This window comes from Remersonia thermophila, chromosome 5, assembly GCF_042764415.1.
Source record: "Remersonia thermophila strain ATCC 22073 chromosome 5, whole genome shotgun sequence".
Taxonomy (NCBI): domain Eukaryota; kingdom Fungi; phylum Ascomycota; class Sordariomycetes; order Sordariales; family Chaetomiaceae; genus Remersonia; species Remersonia thermophila.
The window spans coordinates 1,143,190-1,163,773 of NC_092221.1; the positions used below are offsets into that span (position 1 = coordinate 1,143,190).

General features: G+C 58.2%; 5 protein-coding genes and 1 non-coding gene across 6 annotated transcripts; 2 read left to right on the forward strand and 4 right to left on the reverse strand.

Annotated features, from left to right (window-relative positions):
- Nucleotides 1–670: 670 nt before the first annotated feature.
- VTJ83DRAFT_5530 (uncharacterized protein) lies at nucleotides 671–3,409 on the reverse strand (the record flags this gene model as incomplete). The annotated part of the gene is made up of 4 exons (XM_071012141.1): nucleotides 671–1,746; nucleotides 1,815–2,181; nucleotides 2,246–3,119; nucleotides 3,180–3,409. 4 exons carry the CDS (start codon nucleotides 3,407–3,409, stop codon nucleotides 671–673), a joined length of 2,547 nt encoding a protein of 848 aa, XP_070864905.1.
- Nucleotides 3,410–5,405: 1,996 nt separating this feature from the next.
- On the reverse strand, nucleotides 5,406–5,517 carry VTJ83DRAFT_t134. The gene has a single exon. It is a non-coding gene; the product is annotated as a tRNA-Ser (tRNA).
- Nucleotides 5,518–6,761: 1,244 nt separating this feature from the next.
- VTJ83DRAFT_5531 (uncharacterized protein) lies at nucleotides 6,762–9,293 on the reverse strand (the record flags this gene model as incomplete). The annotated part of the gene is made up of 1 exon (XM_071012142.1): nucleotides 6,762–9,293. One exon carries the CDS (start codon nucleotides 9,291–9,293, stop codon nucleotides 6,762–6,764), a length of 2,532 nt encoding a protein of 843 aa, XP_070864906.1.
- A 2,243-nt stretch (nucleotides 9,294–11,536) lies between these two features.
- On the forward strand, nucleotides 11,537–13,166 carry VTJ83DRAFT_5532 (uncharacterized protein; the record flags this gene model as incomplete). Its single annotated transcript, XM_071012143.1, has 3 exons — nucleotides 11,537–11,894; nucleotides 11,954–12,623; nucleotides 12,707–13,166. 3 exons carry the CDS (start codon nucleotides 11,537–11,539, stop codon nucleotides 13,164–13,166), a joined length of 1,488 nt encoding a protein of 495 aa, XP_070864907.1.
- Nucleotides 13,167–14,299: 1,133 nt separating this feature from the next.
- Nucleotides 14,300–15,107, forward strand: VTJ83DRAFT_5533 (uncharacterized protein; the record flags this gene model as incomplete). The annotated part of the gene is made up of 2 exons (XM_071012144.1): nucleotides 14,300–14,570; nucleotides 14,671–15,107. The coding sequence occupies 2 exons, from the start codon at nucleotides 14,300–14,302 to the stop codon at nucleotides 15,105–15,107; spliced, it is 708 nt and encodes a 235-aa protein (XP_070864908.1).
- Nucleotides 15,108–16,505: 1,398 nt separating this feature from the next.
- VTJ83DRAFT_5534 (uncharacterized protein) lies at nucleotides 16,506–17,540 on the reverse strand (the record flags this gene model as incomplete). Its single annotated transcript, XM_071012145.1, has 1 exon — nucleotides 16,506–17,540. One exon carries the CDS (start codon nucleotides 17,538–17,540, stop codon nucleotides 16,506–16,508), a length of 1,035 nt encoding a protein of 344 aa, XP_070864909.1.
- Nucleotides 17,541–20,584: the final 3,044 nt, after the last annotated feature.

The following is a 20,584-nucleotide window of genomic DNA, read 5'->3' on the forward strand; positions in this document are numbered from 1 at the left end:
TCTGCTTTGTGTGGTTGTTTGTAATTCGGGGCGCAATCGGTTGGTCGGCTAGATGGTGTAGGGTGCTTGGGATGGGTATCCTGCGGTTGGCCTGGCGCATGGAGAGCCCAGTCAACCGGTTTTCTGGCACAGGGTGTCGTCATGTGGCTCGTTATTTCAAGAGAGCGTAAAGTTGAAGGAAACACAACAAGCGACACAGGTCCAACACCTGGATCTGGCCAAAAGAATCAGAGGATCTAGCGTCGCCGTTACCCGTGACTGGCATCTCTTGTCCGTTTCCGGTACAACGTTAAACAGCGTCGGAACCATAGAGGACAACAAACGGGGGCCATAGCCCCATGACCATCATCCTCGGTATGTAGATGGGTATATATCATCCAGTATTTGTACCGGCCAAGATCATCCTTCCCAAAGCAGACGGAAAAGACGTAGCTTGTCCCGTCTCCGTCGGCGCAGAAACATCATTCGGCGTCACCCGTGATGTGACTAGGAAGATTTCTGGGCTGTCCAGGAGTATATAATAAATCTGCAATATGTAACGTCGAAGGGCAATATGTACAGCTTCAATCCTTTTATGTACACCGGGTTTCCAATGAACCCGACCTTCTACAGCACATCACCCAGCGGGGCCGCCAGCTCCGAGACCACCTAGCTGGCCGAAAGCGCCGGGCTAGATGCACTGGAAGTACCACGGATTCCACTCGTGGCATTTGTACGGAGCCTCGCACTGCGTCGGTCCTGTGTAGCCAACGCCACCGCACTGGCTCCATTGCTTCGCGACCGCGGTGGGCGTCGGGGCCGAGCTCGAGGTCGTCGTGGCGACGGTGCTGCTGGCGCCGGTGCTCGTCTTCGTCTCGGCCGCCGTGGTGGTGGTGGTGGTCGTCGTCGCCTTCACCGTCGACGTGGTGAGCGTCGTCGGGGCCACGCTTGTGCTGGTGACCCCAGGCGTCGTCGTCGTGGGCTCCGTCGGCGGCCCTCCGGACGCAGGCAGCGACACCTTGGCGTACAGCACTCCCCTGCCGTTGGTGCCGACGTACACCTGGCCGGGCACGTTTCCGCTCCCGGCCACGCGGTTGGCCGACATGGCGCCGAACCCCTGGCGGTCGCCCTGAATGTCGTGCCAGGTGCTGCCCCCGTCGGCCGAGCCGTACAGCTTGGCGCCGGCCGGGCCGACGCCGAAGACGTAGACGTTCCAGCCCTCGCCGTCGCCGCGGCCGAGGGAGATGTCCTCCGTGCCGGCGAGGACGCCCGCCGCGACGCGGGCAAAGGTCGCGCCCGCGTCGGCGCTGCGGAACAGGCCGGCGTCGGTGCTCACCCAGACCTCGCCGGCCGCGGCCGGGTGGGCGGCGATGGCCTTGACGGACTTGACGCCCGCGCTCGCAAAGGCCGGGACGTCGACGGGCTCGAAGGCGGCGCCGGCGTCGGTGCTGCGGTAGAACTCGTTGGTCGAGGCGGCGTACAAGACGGAGTTGTTGCGGCGGTCGGCGGCGACGACGGCGCCCCAGGGCAGGGAGGCGATGGCGGCGAAGGGGCCTTGGTTCTGGGAGCGCAGGACGCCCGCGTTGGAGGAGGACCAGATGATGGTGTCGGCGTCGGCGGAGAGGGCGAGGGAGCCGCCGCTCGCGGTCGCGTCGGCGCCGGGGTGCGCGTTCCAGGTCTGCCCGCCGTCGGTGGAGATGGCGAGCTGAGGGGCGCCGGCGCCGTTGCCGACGCGGATGATGTGGGAGGGCTTGTTTCCGGCGTAGTCTGCGGGGGGTGGTTAGCGGGGTTCCGGGAGAGAGAAGCAGGGCCGCAAGGGGCAGGGTGAGACGCACCCACGTCCGTGGAAGTGCTCCACGTCGGGTTCATCCACGGCTTCTCAGGGGATGTGCCGAGGTCGCTGCTGCTGGGGAAGGTGAAGCCGCAGTCGTCGCCGACGGCGGCCAGGAGCTCGGAGCCACCCGGGGCCGATGCCAGGCCGAGAACGGCCATCTCCTCGATGCCGGCGGCGAGCGACTGGATGGTGATGTTGTGGACGGTGTCCCACTTGGTCAGGTCGTGGCCGCCGAACAGGGTCATGCCCGTGCCGTAGAGCCAGTGGTCGCTGTCGTGGGGGTCGATCTCGAGGGCTTCGATCATCCAGCCGAGCTTCTTGCTGTCCTCAGCAAGGAAGCCGGTGTAGATCCAAGGGGCCTTGTCGGTCTGGAGGGCGGGTTGGTTAGCCTGACCTTCGGTGAAAGGCCAGCGTCGCGCTCGGGAGACTCACGTGGATGCTGTAGTAGACGTTCATGTCCGGATAGCCCGCCCATTCCCAGAGGCGGGACCAGGTAGCGCCGGAGTCGGTCGAGCGGAAGATCTGAGCGTCGGGCCACCACGAGTTGAGGGAAGCCACCACGAGGGTGCCGGGCTTCTGCATGTCGAGGGCCAGGCCGCCGAAGCCAAAGTACAGGTCGCCGCCCGACACGGGAGTGATGTCCTTCCAGGTGCCCTCGTCGATGCTGTACCGGTAGACGGCGCCCAGGGTGCCGTCGTAGGGGCCCGCACCGTCGCTGTAGGTGATGTACAGGGCCTTTTCTTCGGGCTGCAGCTTGCCCTTGTGCGGGAAGAACCGGTCCGGCTGGCCGGCAACGGGCGCCCACGTGGCGCCAGCGTCGTTGGACACGTAGATGGAGGCGGTGATGTTGTCAGCGGTGCCGACAAAGATGCGCGAGGTGGCGCCGTTGACGACCGGCGAGGTGGAATCGAAGGTGACAAAGGCGAGGCCGACGATGTCGCCGTTGTAGCCGCCGACGTCGCTCGGGTCCGGAATCAAGGTGCCCGGGTTCGTGAAGGACTCGACTTTGGACCAGGTCGCGCCGCCGTCGGTGCTGCGCCAGAGGCCGTTGCCGCTGCGGGCACCAAAGTAGAGAATGTTGGAGTTGGCTGGGTCAACGGCCAGCCTCTCGCCCATGCCGCGGCCGGGCATGTTCCCGCCAACCTTGAAGGGGAGGTCAACCGACAACCACGTCTCGCCGCGGTCGGAGCTGCGGATGATGGCGCCCGGGTTGGGGTCCCAGCTGTTGGTGTACATGCCCACGGCGGCGTAGACCTTGTCGGGGTCTTGCGGGTCGAGGGCGACGGCGTCGATGCCCCAGTGCCCCCTGTGGCTGTGTGAGCGGCGGCGTCGGCGTTGGGTCAACCTCCTGTTTACCGTAGCTTACCATCTTTCGTGCGTAGAGAGGCTGTCGGTCACGGGAGTCCACGAGTCGTCCGAGTTCAGCCTGTACAGGCCGCCGATATCCGTGCGGGCATAGGCGACCCCCTTCTCCGTGGGGTGGAAGACGACGCCCGGGATGAAGCCGCCGCCGCCGCCGATGTTGACATTCTTCCAGGTGGTGGCCGAAGCAGGCGCCACGGCGGCCAGGAGCCGCAACACCGAGAAACCCTTCATGGTGCCGTTGGAGGGAGAGGGCACTTGGATCTTGAAGAGCGCACGCAGCGGGTCACCCAAGACGGGGGGGCACGGGAGCGAGCGGTGGTATTAATATATGGCTTTGCGGTAGCGACGTTGCCAGGAGAGGGTCCAACATTTACGCAGCATCAAGACCGGGGCAAGGGAGGGCATTCCCCGCGAATCGGGACGGGCGGGAAACGGCTCCTGGCCCAGCCCCATGGTTCGAGCTGGGGAAGAGCAGAAACCCGAGGCAGGCCATGACATGGAACTTTCACGAATTGTGGGCTCGAGTTGCGCACCAAAGAATGCGGAGTTTCCAGGAGCATGAGTTCCCGCAGATCCGGGGATGCGACGCTGTTGGGGAACCGCGGAAGATGAGCCCCCGCGGGTCGACACCCTCACGGCACTTGGCACATGTCGAGCGCGGTCGGTCATGAGCAACAGGTGATTGTTGTTCTGGATGTATCTACACCCTGGGTCCTCTCCATGACGGCAGGTAAGCTCTAGGGTAGCTCGCGGACAGGGAAATTAACCAAGATTGAAGAGTGGGAGAAAAGATGAAAGAGAGGAAGTCGAGGGAACATGTGGAGTCTCGTTCGGCAAAAGTCGCCCCGAAGATCCCAGTCCTCCCCTGAGCAACCCTAACCCTGCTGTTTCTCTTTCGCAACCTCCAGCGCCCCCGGTTTTCCGGGAACTTTCCCGTTCAACCGGTTGGGCCCAGCCTATGTACACAGTATGTATGTAACTGACAGAGCACGTGTGATATGCTGCCTACAGAGTGCTTCGCAATGACACCATTCCTTGACCGAAGACAGACATGTGTACCTGCCGGATGGGCGGTGTCCGGATGTCTTGGAGGACATCTCCATCGCTGGCAACAGGGAGAATGTTCATAGCAGAGCCCGATGCGGCCTTTGCTACAACTGGTAGTTGCTCCGAGGCCTGCAAGGAGACACGGCACCCGATGCCCCGAACAGGTTGCCATCTCCGCCTTGAACCCGGACACGAAGCCCAAGGGGAGGGTCGGCCAAGACAATGAGAGAGTTTCTCTTTACGCAGCACATCTCTGCGTCTCCTGCATGTCTTGTATCATCAATGGGTGCTCCACAGCTTGGGTGATGTAGCAATGGACTGTCATTTTGAGTCTTCACAACCTAGCGACAAGATGTTTCTAAACTGGGACTCTTGGCAGCCGATGCCCGAAAGAAGAACATCCGAGGTTCACCGACTCTCCAACCTGCACAGACAGACAGCAAGAACATGAAGTGATTCGCTTTTGTGGGGATAAACAGTTTGTTCTCAACCGATATGTGTGTGTTTCCAACTTTGACACAACTACGTGTATAAGAGCGCTTTACCTTTTTCTTTTGTATTAGGGGTCTGATGATCGCAAGATGCCCTCCATCCGTGTATATACCAACAAACCGTTGCAGAGTGTTGTCAATTCTAAAGTTGACTCGCCCCATTGATTTGTAGCTTGAAAAGACAAAGTTCCTCTCGAGATGCAGCGTGACACAGCATGCCGGTGGGCTCATTGGGTCCACTTGTACATGTTACCAGGGCACTTAGCATTCCGGAACGAACTTCCGATCCTGGTTCTTTCTCGGAATCGTCGTGACACCTCAAAGTAAAAGGCTGCTATAAAGCTTTAAGCGCTGGGATTCTATGGAAGAGAATCTGTTGTGGGCACTACTGGAAGCAGCCTTGTAGAATGGTACGGTAGACAGCTAGCTTCGTTGAGCCAAACAAATACGACACAACGGCACTCTGATAGCACAACAGAAAGGGAGCTGACGTAGATGGCCAAAGTGCCAAACCACACCTCATCGATCCAAGCCCCGGAAACAAAGTCAGAGTTGGGGGCAAAAGGAGACAGAATGGATGAGCTCGGGTGCTGAACAAAGAGTTCCATGTCGAAGCAGGGTAAATAGAACTGAAACATTGTTCCCAGTGATGAACAGAACATCAGATGGCCCAAAAAAAGACAGACAGAGTCTCCAGGCGGGGATTGAACCCGCGTCTTCCACGTTACTGGGTGCACTTCCAGCACTTGCTGGTGTGGGACTTTTCTGCGCGGACGTGTTTGCCACCTACACCACTCGAGGGTCTCTGCCTGTCGTGAAAATGAGGACGAAGAGAGCTTTTATCTACTGGCGGCACGCCCCTGGTGGCTCAGAAGCGCATGCCTCCAAACTCCAACAGATTTCACAGCCTCGAGACCACCAACAACCGACAGACTTTCCGAGACAGGCGGACCGCTGTATCTGCGGGTTAGGGTTCCCGCCCCCCCCCACAGCGGCAGGACAAGATCGCCAAGCCGGCTCGGCCCGCACCTTGGCGTCTTGGCAATCCGTTGCGTTTCTGTTCCAAGCATCCCGTGGTGGCTCGCAAACGGTTGGGGACGAAAGCGTTTCCGTAACGAGCAGCCCTCCGTGCCAATGGGCGTGGGCGGGATTGATGGTTGGTGGTACCCAACAAGACGTTGTACCAGAAGTTTCAACCGGCTTTCATCCCTCATCAAGCGATACCGTCCCACTCAGGACACACAGTAGATGGATCTTCATCGCAATGCCCGCAGCTCCGGATCATGTATCCCTCCCTAAACCTAGGTACAGTACCTCAGAAACCTTGATCTAGAACTCCTGTTCAACAGGATGGCTGGAAGGTGACGAAGCAGGGTTCATCACAGGACGGCGACATGACTTGGGGAGTTGAAAGTACATGATCACAGCCAAACACCCACCGCTACAGGCGGCGACATCCCCGAGGCCCATCCTTCTTCTCTCTTGTCGGTAAGAGCGGAGTTGGAATTGTACCTGTTGCTACCTGTTCCCTGTCTCTGACAATCTGTGTATACCATGCAAGCCATTCAATGCCAACCGTCCATGCGAGTCCATAGAAATGCAGCCCATGCAAAGATTCAGACTCCCCGCCCCTCCCCACGCAATGCTTCAACCACACCTATGCCAAACTATAGCAACCTAAGGTAACCAGAGCCCAATAGACACCCCATCCGATCAATGCAAAACAGTACGCAATGCAAGAAGCTTTTCCAGCCGACCCGGCAACAATCTGGCGGTCCTGGATCGGGCCGTGAGAAGGAGAGGAGAATGAATACCTGTCCAGCACGTCAACACCAAGCCCGGCCTCCACAAAAGCACCCGCTCAACCCAAACTCGCACAACCGCCCCCAGCCCCCGTGCCGTTTTTTGGTGACCACCACCACAATCCCTACCATGAAATTTTTCTCTTTTTCTTTCTCTTCCTCTTCCTCTTCTTTTTGTTTTACAGATTGCTGTTGCCGCTGCTGCTGTTCCAGATCCCGATGCGCACCAAGCCGACGCCGTTCCTAACGCGACTTCTTGCTCTCGGATCCTGACCCAGACTTGAACTTGCGCGACATCCACCGCACGAGTCTGGATCGCACACCACCATCACCACCACCACCGGTGGCGGCGGTGGCGGCGGTATCCTTACCGCCATCCAACGGCGGTTTCCCCTGGGCAGCGGCTTTCGCCCCGTACAAGGTATCCTTCTCGGGGTCCGTGTCCTTGCCCACGCCGACCCCACGGCTGCGCACCGACGCATTGCGGCGTGGGTCGCCGCGTTCCCGTCGCAGCAGCATGAACGAGTGCCGCCTCGGCTCAGTCTCGTCGAGCCCGCGTGCGAAGAACCCAGGCGTCTTTGCCGACGCAGGGCCCTTCTCGGGCTCTTTGAGAGCGGATGACGCGGCGAACACGAGGGTCAACCCATCCGAGAAGGGGCGCGGCCTCTTCCTTTCCTTCTTCTTTTTCTTCTTTTCCTCCTCCTCTTCCTCTTCTTCCTCCGCTTTTCCGTTCCCAGCTGCGTCCGTCTTCAAGATCCCACGAGCCGGACCGCCCGTTTCTCTATCGCTATCCTCGACACTTCGCAGCGCTTCCCGGCTGCTTTTCCCGCTGCTGACCCTTGCCGGCAGCCGGACCTCATCCTTGCCGGCATCATCACCGCTGCCACCACCGTCGCGTACATCCATCTCACCCCCCAGCTTGTAACCCACCGTTGAAGAAGTCACCGACACTTGTCGCAACCGCCACTGCATATACGCAGCGCCCGAGCTTGTGGCGCGCCGTGGAGCCGTGCTGGCTGAGGAGATGGCCGTCGGCGTTGGAGAGCGAGAGGGGACGGGGGATGGTCCCGTAGGGGTGGGCACGACTGTTGCAGATGCGTCCCACTGAACGGACGGCAGAGGCGTGGGTACGGACATTCTTTTTGGGCCGCTACCGCCGGTGGCAGGGCTGCTTGTGAGAGGTAGGTCGGCCGCGGGGTGCTCGGTGCCTGTCGAGGTGCAGCGGGCAGTCCAGGTGTTTCGTCGGTTGCCGCGGGTCCGGCCCGGGGACGAGGTCGCGATAGCGGCTACCGCGGCTGCGGGGTTGGCATTGAAGTCCGGAGCAGAAGAGGAAGAGCAGGAAGAGGTTGGTGGCAGCGGTGCGGACGCAGGGCCGCCGCCAGCCCCCTGCGCCCAGCTCGAGCGCAGGCAGACCCAAATGGCCGAAACCGTAATCAGCATCTTTGTGGCGTCGTCGACAGGGTGGATGAGGGTGCGAGACGGCGTGGAGGCGTCCAGGCTGGCGGCGGTGGCAGGGATGCAGACGGCCGAGTCGGTCTCCATGTCGTTCACGCAACCCAATCCCGATGCCGACGAGGGGGCCCTGTCGGAAGGGGGGCACGGGAGGGGTCGCGCGACGCTGGACGAAGACGTCAGCGACTGCGAGCGCACTGTCCGCGTGGCCGACGGGCATTTTGCATAGGAGCGCGGGATGGACGTGTACGTGTTCTGGATGTCGAGGGTGGACGGGGTGAGAGTTGCCATGACGGGATGGCGGCGCGTGGAAGGGTTGAGGATGCTGAAGGTATACCGCGGGGAAGAATCGGCGCATGCCTGGCCAGGGCCGGCCACCCCTGCAGCGGCATACCTGCGAGCCCACCGCGCCGTGGTGATCCTCCCGTCGGCGCCGGTGTGCACAAAATCAAGGGACCCGTTGGGCAGCGGGCGTGCCACCCAGACCGACCCATCATCGAGCACAATCTCGGCCTCCTCGGAATTCTTAAGCGGGCTGTACACCGCCAGCAGGTTCCTTTCCTCGAACGCCTCCTCGTCCGTATCCGTGCTGTCGTCCCTATCGTCCCTCCGGACCAACACGATATCGTCATACCCGAGGTGGTGGCGCACCCCGAAGATGGCAGGAAACCGCTTCGCCATCCGGGGAGCCGCCATAGGACCGGCGATCCTCGCGGCCGGGAACACCTCGAGCACGGGCCGCAGCCTACCGTCGGCTGAGATGGTCTGCAGCTGCAGCAGCAGGCGCGGCAGAAAGACCTTCTGCACGACCTTGGTCTTCCCAATGATCCTCGGCGCCGGATAGCCCAGGTAGTAGGTGGTGGAGGGCCTGCGCGCGGCTCTGCGCGGGCCTTTATGGTGGCGGGACGGGCCGGATAGGCGGGAAACCGATGCGCCGTCGTGAGAGAGGGTGGTATCGCTCAGTTCTGATTCAGACATGGCGGCGGATTCGTCATGGGCTGACGGCCTCTGGGGAGAGGGGTCGTCGTCGTCGTTGTTGTCGTCGTTTTCGTCGTTGTCGTTGTCGTCGTCCTCCTCGTGGGGTATGCGGAAGCGCACGGCAGGCGAGGATTCGCGGGGGATGTAGTCAGATGCTGGACGCTGTCGTAGCACGGGGGCCGGGGAGCCATCGGGACCGATGCGGATAGCTTCGCGTTGCTTGGGTGGCGCAAAAGCAGATCGTAGGAGGGGTTTTCGGAGATTGGGGCTTGACTGAAGCGTGGTAACAGAAGGGCGGGAGGAGTACTCGTGGCCGCGGAGACTGGCGCCCGAGTGTAGAAACATGGTCGCTCGGGCGAGCAGGGTCGGGGGCCGAGCGAGCAAGGCTACACCGGAGACCGGGCGTCAGTTCCTCAGCTCGCGGCGCACGACGACCGCCGTAGGATGCTGGACGAGAGCTGCGGAAGCAATGGCGGGCGATGGAGGTGGAATGGCATTGAAGAGCTGCCGCGGAGGGGAATCAGGCGTTACAGTTGGGCCGGAGGCTGCTTGTGCAACGCAATGCTGCGCCGTGGGCGTGCAGTCGTTCGGGAAGTGCGGTTCCAGCAGGAAGCTCCGGAACCATACGCCGAACAATTGCAGTGGCCGCCACCGCCACAGTCACGGTTACGAGGTTTCTGTGTCTGTCTCTCTCTCTCTCTCTCTGTGTGTGTGCGTGTGTGTGTGTGTTGTGTACGTCTGTGTGTCTGTGTGTCTGTGTGTCGGGCTGTGTGTACGTGTGAATACGATCAAGGAGGAAAAGCAGAGATCATAGCGTCGTCATGCCCGAGAGATGGAGGTCGTTCCGTCATAAGGTCGTACGTTACGACCGATGGGAAGGCAAAGCCGGTGGTGCGCTGAAATCTGGCAAGGGATCCGGCGGCGCCGTGTTAGCCGGATTTGGACACCACCAACAGAGACAGAAAGCAGACTGCAGACCCATGCTCCCGGTCCCATGCTGCCACGCGACCCGGCGTACGTAGACGGAGCGGTCCCAAACCCCGAAGTGTGGATAGGCCGGTGGGGTGGGGGTCCGGGGTCAGGGGTAAGGGGGGGCACCTCAGCTCTCGCTCTCTCACATGGGAACCGTGGCAATGAGGCATTGAGAGGCGATGCAACGACGCTTTCGGCCCTTGCGAGTCTTCTTTTTTGGAGGGGAAGCGGTGTCAGGTTGGCTGGCCTCTAGCAAGCTGCAAAACATGCAAGGGAGCGCCCTGGCTTGCGAGAGAGCGGATTTGCTGATCTCGACAACCAACGATGAACTGTCGACGAAACATGCAGACGCCAGGCCTCCCGGCATTGGGCCCAGCTGAGTCCCGGCATGCCAAGTGGAGACCGCTTTTCTTGTTCGGGCCGTCCACGGATGTTGATTTTCCTTTGTCGATCCTGTCTTCGCTATCGAGGGGTTTCGTGCGAAGAGGGGTTCGTCAATTATTAGTTGATGGACAGCTCCGGACTAGTCACATATCTTCAAGACTCGACAGGCTCGCTAACGATCGGGTTGATGAAGTCTGCGGAAAGTCGCCGAGGTCCAGCGAAGACGAGGGGCCTGAGCGATCCGAGTGCAACCATTGGCTTTCCGCCCTCCACGCTGCACGCCAGTCATTGTCAAAGTTGTTGTATCTCACGCCGTGCATTACGCAGGCAGTGGATGCGCCCAACGGTTTTTTTTCGAGGTGGTGGCTGACGATGGAAGATCCTTTTGACAAGCCTGATCCCTTGTCGATTTGGCGCCACCGTCGGATCGGGCTTGGAAAACAGCCTCAAGTCCGATGATCCATCCGAACGGCGTTTTGCTCGTGGAGCCGCACGAAAGGATTGATAATCCCGCAACGCGCCGTTTGTCAGCCTTCGAGTCAGCCGTGGTTCTTCGGCTTCCACCGAGAAGGACCACCCCTGCGGAGCCAGCCCAGAAAACCGCCTGGCTCTGTCTGGGGCATCCTGTGCTTTGGTGTTGGTGGCGCGGATTTCCATGATTGGCATCAGCTCGTCTGGGGAGATGCTGGGTCGCCGGTGGGAGGTAACTACCTCGGCAGAGTGAACTTGTTGAGCCTCTGATATTTCGGAGTGCACGGTACCCACTAGGTTACATCCCGTCCCGTCCGCATTGCACCCAAAAACATGCGGGAAAAGAATGACATCGCCGAAAGCTCGAGTAACGTTAGTGTTTTTTTACGGGATTCGAGAAAATCGGTTCGGCTCCGTTCCGCTCCGCTGGGCTTGGAAGCGCCAAGGCAGTCAGCAACCCCTAACCCTAGGATTGCCAAGCAATGGGAGCTTGGCATCAACCCCAACCCTGGCTCGCTCGCTCCCAACCCCTCGAACAAACACGATGCAGCATCTCAAGCTCATCTCAATCTCCATGGCACCCTCATCTACTCCTGGGGTCCTATTCACGGGATGACGACACATTTCACTTGATAAATGCCAATGTTTACAGGCTTATCCCATTTCACGGCATGGTATGAGATGAACTCGTAGCACAACCACACGCCATCCGCATTTCTCCCCCCATTCGTTGCTCCCCCCTTCTCATCAGGTCATCCGCCATGGCTGGACCAAACCCCCAGCCGCCAGCACAACCAAATTCTCTCTTCGCCAAAGCCTTCACCCATCCCCATCGCACCTTAGCCACCGCCTTCGTTGCCTGGAAACTTGCTCTCTTCCTTATCGCCTGCGGTGCCGTCCTGGCCGGCGAAGCGTACGACACCTCGGCTGACCTTGTCATACACGGCACGGGCTCGGGCACCACCGTTTCGCGCGACTCATTTGCCACCCGCCTAGTCACTCGTTTCTGCAGCTGGGACGCCATCTACTTTGTCAGCATCGCCCGCGGTGGGTATCTCCATGAGCAGTTCTGGGCGTTTGGGAGTGGGCTGCCTGGGGTGGTGAGGGGCGTTGTTGCCGGTGAGTAGCTGTCTCTTGTATTCGTTTCTATCTGCACATGTTGACCCGACTGAACCCAGCCGGCCGACGCCTGGGCCTCGTTTCCCCGGCCGCTGGCTCCGCCGCAGATGCGTTCGCCGAGGGGCTCGTCGGCATCGCCGTCGCCAGCACGGCCCATTTTCTCTCTGCCCTTGCGCTCTACCGCCTCGGCGAGGTCGTCTTCGGCCGGGAACCCTCACAGCGCAAGACGAACCCCCTCCCTCTCATTGCTGCCCTGCTCCACATTCTCTCCCCCGCCGGCCTGTTCCTCTCCGCCCCTTACGCCGAAAGCTCCTTCGCCTTTCTCTCCTTCACGGGATACCTCTTGTTCGCCCTGTCCTGCCGCTTGGATGGTCATGGGAAGCGCCCCGCCCTCCGCGACGCATACACCATCCTCGCCGGCATCCTGTTCGGCGTTGCGACGGCATTTCGGAGCAATGGCATCCTCAACGGCATCCCTTTCGCCTGGGAGGTTGTGCGCCTGCTGCCGGGGTTGGCGGGCGAGGATCCCAGGCGCTCCAAGGGAGACGCGTTAAGAAGGCTTGTTGCCTTGGGTCTCGGTGGGGTTTGCGTCGCTGCGGGGACGGTCGTTCCGCAGGCTGTTGCGTACCAAAGGTTCTGTTTTATGATGGGTGATCAAGGCGTGGAGCCCAGGCCGTGGTGTGGGAGGTGGCTGCCGAGCATTTATGCTTTTGTGCAGTCGCATTATTGGTGAGTTGTCTCTCCCGAGGAATGATGCTTTCATTTCGCCATGTGGCGTTGAGCGCTGACGGTGTTCTTGCCTCCTGAGCCAGGAATACGGGCTTCCTTCGATACTGGACGATCTCCAACCTCCCGTTGTTCCTCCTTGCCACGCCGATGCTGACGGTCCTCGCCGCGTCTGGCGTGACCCAGCTGCGTGGAGGGTTGGCATCCCTCCTTGCAGCACGATCAGCAGCGCCATCAACCATGACACCGCCAGAGACCACGCCCAACGCTGCTCGCTCACCATCCCAGCCCATGCAATCTTTCCTGAATGCCGCCGCAGCCGCCCAAGTCCTCCTTGTCGTCCTCGCCCTCACTTCTTACCACGTCCAGATCATCACACGCCTCTCGTCAGGCTACCCGCTGTGGTATTGGTGGGTGGCAGAGAAGTTTGTGCGTGCCAACGCCAACGGCAAGGATGCCGTTTTGGCCAACCGTGTTGTAACCTTTGCTGTGGTGTATGCGGCGGTCCAAGGAGGGCTGTTTGCATCGTTTTTGCCGCCAGCCTGAACGCCTTTGGGGTTCAGCTAGGAGGTGGTGTTTTGTTTCAAGGGTCGAGATGTAACACGCTGTCACGACGGCGAACCTTTGAGCGTAAAGGCACAGCAGGCATGCTTGGTATTGTTGTTGAAATGGCTACTTCGATGGGAGAGGGTACGACGCTATCTACGCCTTTCAAAACTCAGGTTTCAGGTTGACACGTGTGAGGCTAGGGAAGGGGCTCCCTGTGGTCACCTGGACACAGTCATACAAGCTTCCTCCATACACATACACACACAGACAGACGAGACGCGAAGCATGTCAATCACAAGGGACATCACTGTCTGATGGGTTTTCGGCTACATAGATCGGCGTCAGTACCATCGATAGAAACTCCGAGCAGACCAACAGCTCGACCACCGATGTTTGTTATCTGTTTTGGTGTTCTTTTTCTCCTCCTTATTTTCACCCTTGTAGTTGGCCTCTGAGCGACATACTATACTATAGTAATTAGCAGTTCCATGTTCGAAATGAGCACATCCTTGTCCACCTGAACCCCGGATCTCGGCAGTTGCGGGTAAAAGTGGGTCGATCGTCCCCGTCTCCACCCGTAGGGAATGTTCGACTCCTTAAACCCGCGGGGGGGGGGGGGGGGGGCATCAAGATCGCGCCTGAAGGAGAGCGTGGAAAGCCTACAAGACGGCATGAAGGAGGTTCATTCTTAGTAGCTGCCTGATTTTGTATGTTCAACCTGAATTGGGATGCATACATTACGTCATGGAAATGGAAGTCCCAATCTTCTCACTCCATGATCCTTCACCGTCCCCGCCAAACTTGACCTTGCCGTAATTCAACGGCCCATCTCCCTTGCTCTACCAACCTGGAATATCCGTCAATGCCTTGCTCGACCCGCCGATCTGGGGGCTAGCTTCCACATGAAGCACCAAGAAAATCCAAGAGCAAGAACCACCTACTTACCTATCTTGACATAGGGGCCTAGTCCCCAATAGCACGCATTCCTCCTCGGATGACCATGAACATCATCGCCATCACCATCACAACCCTAATGAGCACCGACATTGAGCAATACACATCATACCCAGCGTCTTTTGGCAAATCAGAACCTACTCACACAACCCTCCCACCCGTGTAGACGATTCGCAATGACGTGGCTCGTCAAAGCCCTCGACTCGCCCAGCCGGGACGTTGAGAACAGACTTCCACCCACAACCCCCACCCAGCACATCTTGTTCGAAAAAGAGGGACGCTTGGTTCGAGCCCCCACGCCGCTCCCTGTCCTGGAGCCCCCCTTTGATGGTCGCCTGCGAGCACCCACCTCGAGGCTGTCCAAGGCGCAGCTCGTCTACCTGGTGGTGCTTCGGGCGCTGACGTCCATGGTTGTCTCCGGGTGTCTGGGCCTGTTGGCTGGCTACTGTAAGTTCCAACCCTAGTCCTTGCAAGACTCGCATGAAGAAGATGGCCTCTCTACTGCTGGTTCAAGTGGTGGTAATCACGCTCCTAATCCCTTTCTCAGTCATCTACTCGTCCCCGCGCCCTCCCTACGGCCCGCCCCCGATGGGCTCCATCCCCCCCTTCATCTTCCGCCGACACAAATCCCTCGTCTTGGACGCGCTGTTGACGACATTCGTCCAGTGCATCCTCACCTTCTTGGTCCAGCAGCCCATTGTCAACCACCACATCGCACAAGGCCGCGTCCGCAGCCTGTACGTCTGCCGCGAGCCCAAGGTCCGTCTGCTGCGCTGGTGGTTCATGCTGGATTGCCACACTGAGAGCAGAGGCTCGGCGCTGTTTGGAGGCTGCGTGAACTGGCTGCCCGGTCACAAGAGGTTGGGTCTCTTCTTGGCGTCCATGGGACGGGGGCTGATCACAGTTATCCCGGCGTTTGCGGTCATGGTTGGACCGACAATTGCGCTGCTTGTAGCTGCCGGGACGCCGCTTGACGGGGATTAGTAACGCCGCCCTCCCCTTCTTTCCCTCCCTCCTTCCTTCCTCCTCGGCCTCGAAGCCTTGACGAGCTGACATGCTAATCAACCATCTTGAAAGGGTATTCCTTGGGCGATGGGACGGTTTTCTCTTCAAGGGCCTCTACAGCGCGGTGCTTGGTCTGATCCTTGCCCCAGCGCTCGCCGTCATGTGGATGGTCCGCGCAGGATGGATTTATCACCAATTCGCCCGCCACTCTGGCAATGCTTCTTGGCCGACTTCGGCGCAGCATACGATTAGGGGTCATGGCATCGGCGGCGGGAGCGATGTTGGCGCGTCGGGAGCATTGGGCAGACCAGGGAACGCAGAAAGGCCGGTGAAGTGGCCAGGAATGAGGTGATCGAGACGATAGGGTGCTAGGATGGGAAGAGCGAGGGGTAAGAGGGATGGAGGGAAAGCATAAAACAATGAGTGCTGGACAGGGCTATTTTGTAGACTTAGCAGAGAGCATAGCGACAACACCTTAGCGTTTTGAGCTCTGCTGTGCTCTACTGTGATGCGATGCGTTGTGATTCGAAAGACCAAAAAGAGGACGCGGAGGAGTCAACATGGTAGAGAGATTTGGTTCGCATGTCATGCATGTCTGCGAACGGGAAGCAAGTACAACAAGGTTTCTTGAACCTACACTGACCCATCGATGTGATGCCTTGACAAGACGTCTGCTCGAGCAGCAAGGCTGGTGAAGAGAGATTTCATGAGTAGAATCCCCATGGCAAGAAGACCAAGAGAATCTGCAATAGGGAAAAGGAGGGGAGGGGGGGAGTGGGACAAAAGAATTGACACCCCCCTATCCCACTATTATTGCCGAACACGAAGGAGGATGAGCATGTCATGCCTTCTCGCCCTAGTTCCTCACCAAGTCCAGGTTTCTCTCGATCAACTCACCTTTGGAATCCAACACGAAAAGAAAAAAAGCGCAGACTCTGCGATTAGGTAAACAGCTCTGTCACGCTTGGTTGAATGATCACACGAAAGCAATGAAGGGCACAGAACGACGTCGGGACCTTTCCGATCTCAGCACAGCACAACCGGCAACAAGCTCGCCCGTTGAAGCTGCTTCATATTTTGAAAAGCTAGGCCAGGCTAGCTCTCCATCCTCCGTTCATGTCGCAAATCCAACCTCGGGATTTTCACCCGGAAAAACAAATCGAAAAGAAGAAAAAGAAAAAAGGTAGGTACACAAGCAGAAGCAAAGCAAAAGCCGTTCAAACATCTACGTAACACGAATCAAAAGACCTGCGTCCCGCGACTAGGACGGGACGGGACGAGATAGATGGGGGAAATCGAACCACGATGATCGGGCGGTTTTTTGCCCTCTTCTCTCCACCCTCCACCCGGCAAAAACGTTGTCTGTCGCGCCGCCGCTTAAGCAACCGCCGCCTTCTGAGGGGCGTTCGCGCCGTGGGCCTGGCGGCGCCTCTTATCAAACCCGCGACCCGCAAGGCCCGGGCAGCGGGTCGGGACGGGACGGCCGCCGTTGCCGCTGCCGCGGGTGACGGTGGTCGACGCGGCGGCGGTGGAGGTGGCGGGCGAGGACGAGGCGGTGGTGGTGATGGCCGGAGGAGCCTGGGTCTGAACCGGGACGGCGCCCCCCGTCAGGGCCGAGGCGGTGGAGGTGGCGACGGACACGCTCTGCTGGACGCCGCGGGCGGCGTTGGAGTAGAGCGCCGGGCCGGGGATCTCGTAGGTCACCGGGGCGTTGTAGATGCCGGCGAGGATGCCCTTGTCGTTGGGGGTGTAGAGCGCGGTGCCCTTGACGCCGCGCGGGACGGCGGAGCCGGAGCCCGTGACGAGCAGGTTGAAGCACTGCGGGTAGTTCTGGGCGCCGTTGAGCTGGCCGGCGGCGTGGAGGGCGATGATCTCGTGGCGGAGCACGTAGTGACCCGGGGCGAGGTCGGAGGGGATCTGGACGAGCCAGCCGGCGTTGTTGGCGATGAGCTGGTCGGAGCCCCAGAAGCCGGGGGCCTGGCGGCCGTCGATCAGGCCGACCTCGCCGATCTTGAAGAACTCGAGGTCGGCCTTGTTGACGGCGTCGCAGCCCGTGCTGCCGCAGCTGGCGAGGTAGTCGATGACGGGGCCGTGGTGGCTCTCGGGCCACTGGTCCCACTGGATGTAGACCTTGTCGCCGGCCGCCACCACGGCGTAGCCGCCGGCGTTGGTGGCCGACTTGTGGCAGATGATGTTGCCGCCGGCGAACTCGTCGGGGGCGACGAAGCCGTTGTCCGTGTTGGCGGCGGTCCAGCCCACGACGGTGGGAGGGTTCTGCATGTACGGGTGGCTGGTGGGGTCAAACGACGGGTACTGGACGCCGTTGATGATGATGTGCTGGACGTGGCCGTGGGCCGCGGCGAGGGAGGCACCGGCCAGGATGGAGGCAAGAGACTTGGCAAAGCGAGACATGGTGGAAGAAGGACAGATGTGGAAGGATAGCCAAAGGGCACTGTACCGTCTAGCGGAGCGAATGGAAAGTCGTCAAGACAAATGCGTCAGAGTTGAAGGTAACTCTTCAGTCAATGAAGGAATGTGATGAATGAAAGGAGCGTGAAGAGAGAGAGAGAAAGAAAAAAACGAGAGAAACGGCTTTGCCCGAGAAGACGCTTGCGCCTGGAGAGAGGAGAGACACTCGAGGATGGTCGGGCTGGACGAGCACACGTTTTATATCTACAGCCTCGTGGCGTGCCCATTCCCCTGGCGTGGAAAACCCCTACATCGATGGAGGTTTGTCATATCCTCTGAGCGGCCCCGCCTACCGAAGTTACTGAGAGCAAGGACGAGGGTGTTGACAGTCGGAGAGCATGGATCTTGCGAGCCATGCGTCGACGGGTGGGCACCGTTTCAGCGAAATGAGCGGGTGGTGCACGATATCAGAACGACATCCATCACATGCGTTTACTGTGTACATATGAGATACCGACTAACCCTGTGGGCGCAAGATCAGGCAATGGGGAAGATGGAAGGATCATTATGACATGGCTAGCGGTGAGGGGCACCATGTCTAAGCGGTCGATCATCGGGTCGAGTTGCCGCCGAGGTAGCATCGACCAGCCTGGATGCATCAGAAAATAGAAGTCATGGCCGTGATGAGGTGGAGAGGTTGGTCTGTTCGCGGACCCATCACCTCGGGCGACGGGGCGCCAGGGGGGGTGAGGCTTGTCGTTTTGTCGTTGACACTGTGAAAGAGGCAAGGCAACATGGCAGGCCAGTTTGCTAAGCGTATGGACTGACACCAAACAGAACGTTGACGTAGGCCAATGGTTCACGACGATGCTCGCCAGACAGGCAGGGGAGCATGAAACGTATTAATGAGCTGGTGATGTGACCAACCATGCAGGGGAGGGGGTGTCTGAGAATATATTGTGGCAAGCCTTTTTTGCAGGGAACATAGTCAAGACCGACGGAATATACAATTTTGCGCGAGAATATCGTTGTATAAGGATGTTTAGCCTCGTTTCATGAAATCGCTTCTGACCATGTTCTTAGAATACGCTGAGTGCTTGGCAACATAGTCCGTTTTAATCCTCTACCCTGAAAATATAAACTATATAATTATTTAGTTTTATTATTTAAAGTTGGAAAACTATATTGCTGTAAAAGATATTAGTTTAATAGTTGTAAAGCCTCTCTTTCCAGTTTTTATTTTAATAGACTATCTTTCTTTATATTCTCTAGACTGCTCTACGCAATAGACTTTCCCTCTTCTTCTTCTTTATTATTATCGAACTTAGTATTATCTTTTATATTTTTTTTTTTTGGAAAACTGCTTTATTTAGAATACTCCTGGTATAATATCCCGTAGTACCTAGCCAGTCTATATATAAGCTAATCTTCTTTAACATTTATTAGCTTGTTCTATAGAGGGGGGGAGGGCATAGAGTATAGAGAGGAGGAGGGCCGTAGAGAGGAGGAGGGCTATAGAGAGGAGGGGGGGGGCATAGGGTATAGAGAAGAAGGGGGTATAGAAAGGAAGGGGGGGGGGGGCGGTACCAAGCAGCTCAGCGAAGCTTTAGAGAAGGTTCTGCAAAGTGTTAGAAGGAAGGTAAAGATATATTTGTCTGTAGCTGCCGTAAGGCTAGTCCTCAACAAATATACTTATCTATACCTGCCGCAAAGCTAGTACTCAACAATTTTAAATATAATTAAAAACAGTATTGCTATATCAATATAGTTGAACAGTAGTAATATAAGATCTTTTTAATATTATTTCGAACGTTTATTATAAAAACGGAACAGAGTTATATGCCAAGCCAACTATTTTCTATGCATATCGTAAAACTGTAGTTTGATGATGTGTACGCTTATATGCATGTAGCTCCTTGGCAATGGAGCTCATGTCAACTCGGGAACATTATGTTTACCCCCTAAAATAGTGGAGGAACCCATGTTCTCAGACCCCCTCCTCCCTCCATGGAAGGTGGGGTTTCTCTGGCGGTGCGGCTGCCCGTCCTTGGCATGGCGCCGATCCTCAGGGGATCGCCAGAGGATCCTTCAGGGGAGGACCAACGCAGGCACATGGCCTCGGTGCGCCGTTGGGACCCGCAGCAGGTCCCAAAATCCCAGGGTCGACGGAGATGCGGGCATGTTTTCCGGGTGGTGGAGGTGAGACTCTGGCGGAGTGGGCGGCTGGCTGCATGACCTGAAACACCCCGAGGAGAATGAGAAGCGGTTGTCGGGCAACTATCCCATCTGAGAAAGAAAAAAGGAAAAAAAAGAAAAAAAGAAGCACACCAGAAGAGAAGAAGGGCCCAATGAGTTGGCCAGCTCGTACCGACTGTGATGCAATGGACGGGTGACAACGGGTGAGGCTCGAAGAAGATGAAACGCAAAAGCGTTTGGCTCCCCGGCTTCGACCGGGTGATGCGCGCTCGCTACCGGGTTGGCATAAATCTTGCCGTGCCATATGTCGAGTGTTAGTGATGTTCTCCATGCTATATTGACTTTGCCGCCGCATAACCACAAAGCGAAAGTGCAGAATTTCACCGTACGTGCTTGTGCCACCCATAGGCGGCACAGGAATGAGCGTCGTTGGGCATCCTGTGCGCTAACTCTGCCTACGCTAGAAGGATAAGCTCTTGGCAACATGGGAGTGATGTGGATTCGAGAGGGGTTATGTTGGATGTCTATGCATCTTTGCGTATTGTGTTTTTGTATGCTGGATGGTTGGGCCGGGTTTCCTATGCTACGAGGTACTGGAAGTGAGATGCACTTCTGAACCGATGATGGCGAGACACTTCTGACAAACCCTTGGCTGCCCACGTTTACGGTGTACTTGGTCCAGTATCGTAGCGTCGCTGGAGTATTAGTTATACTATATAACTAGTACAAATGGCCCACAGCTTGATTGGGACTGGAGCCAATGAGCACAACGCGTATGTGACGCGTCTCATAAACGCCACAAACGCGGCTGGTGAGGATTTGATTGAACGTCACCCCCTAACTTCGGCACG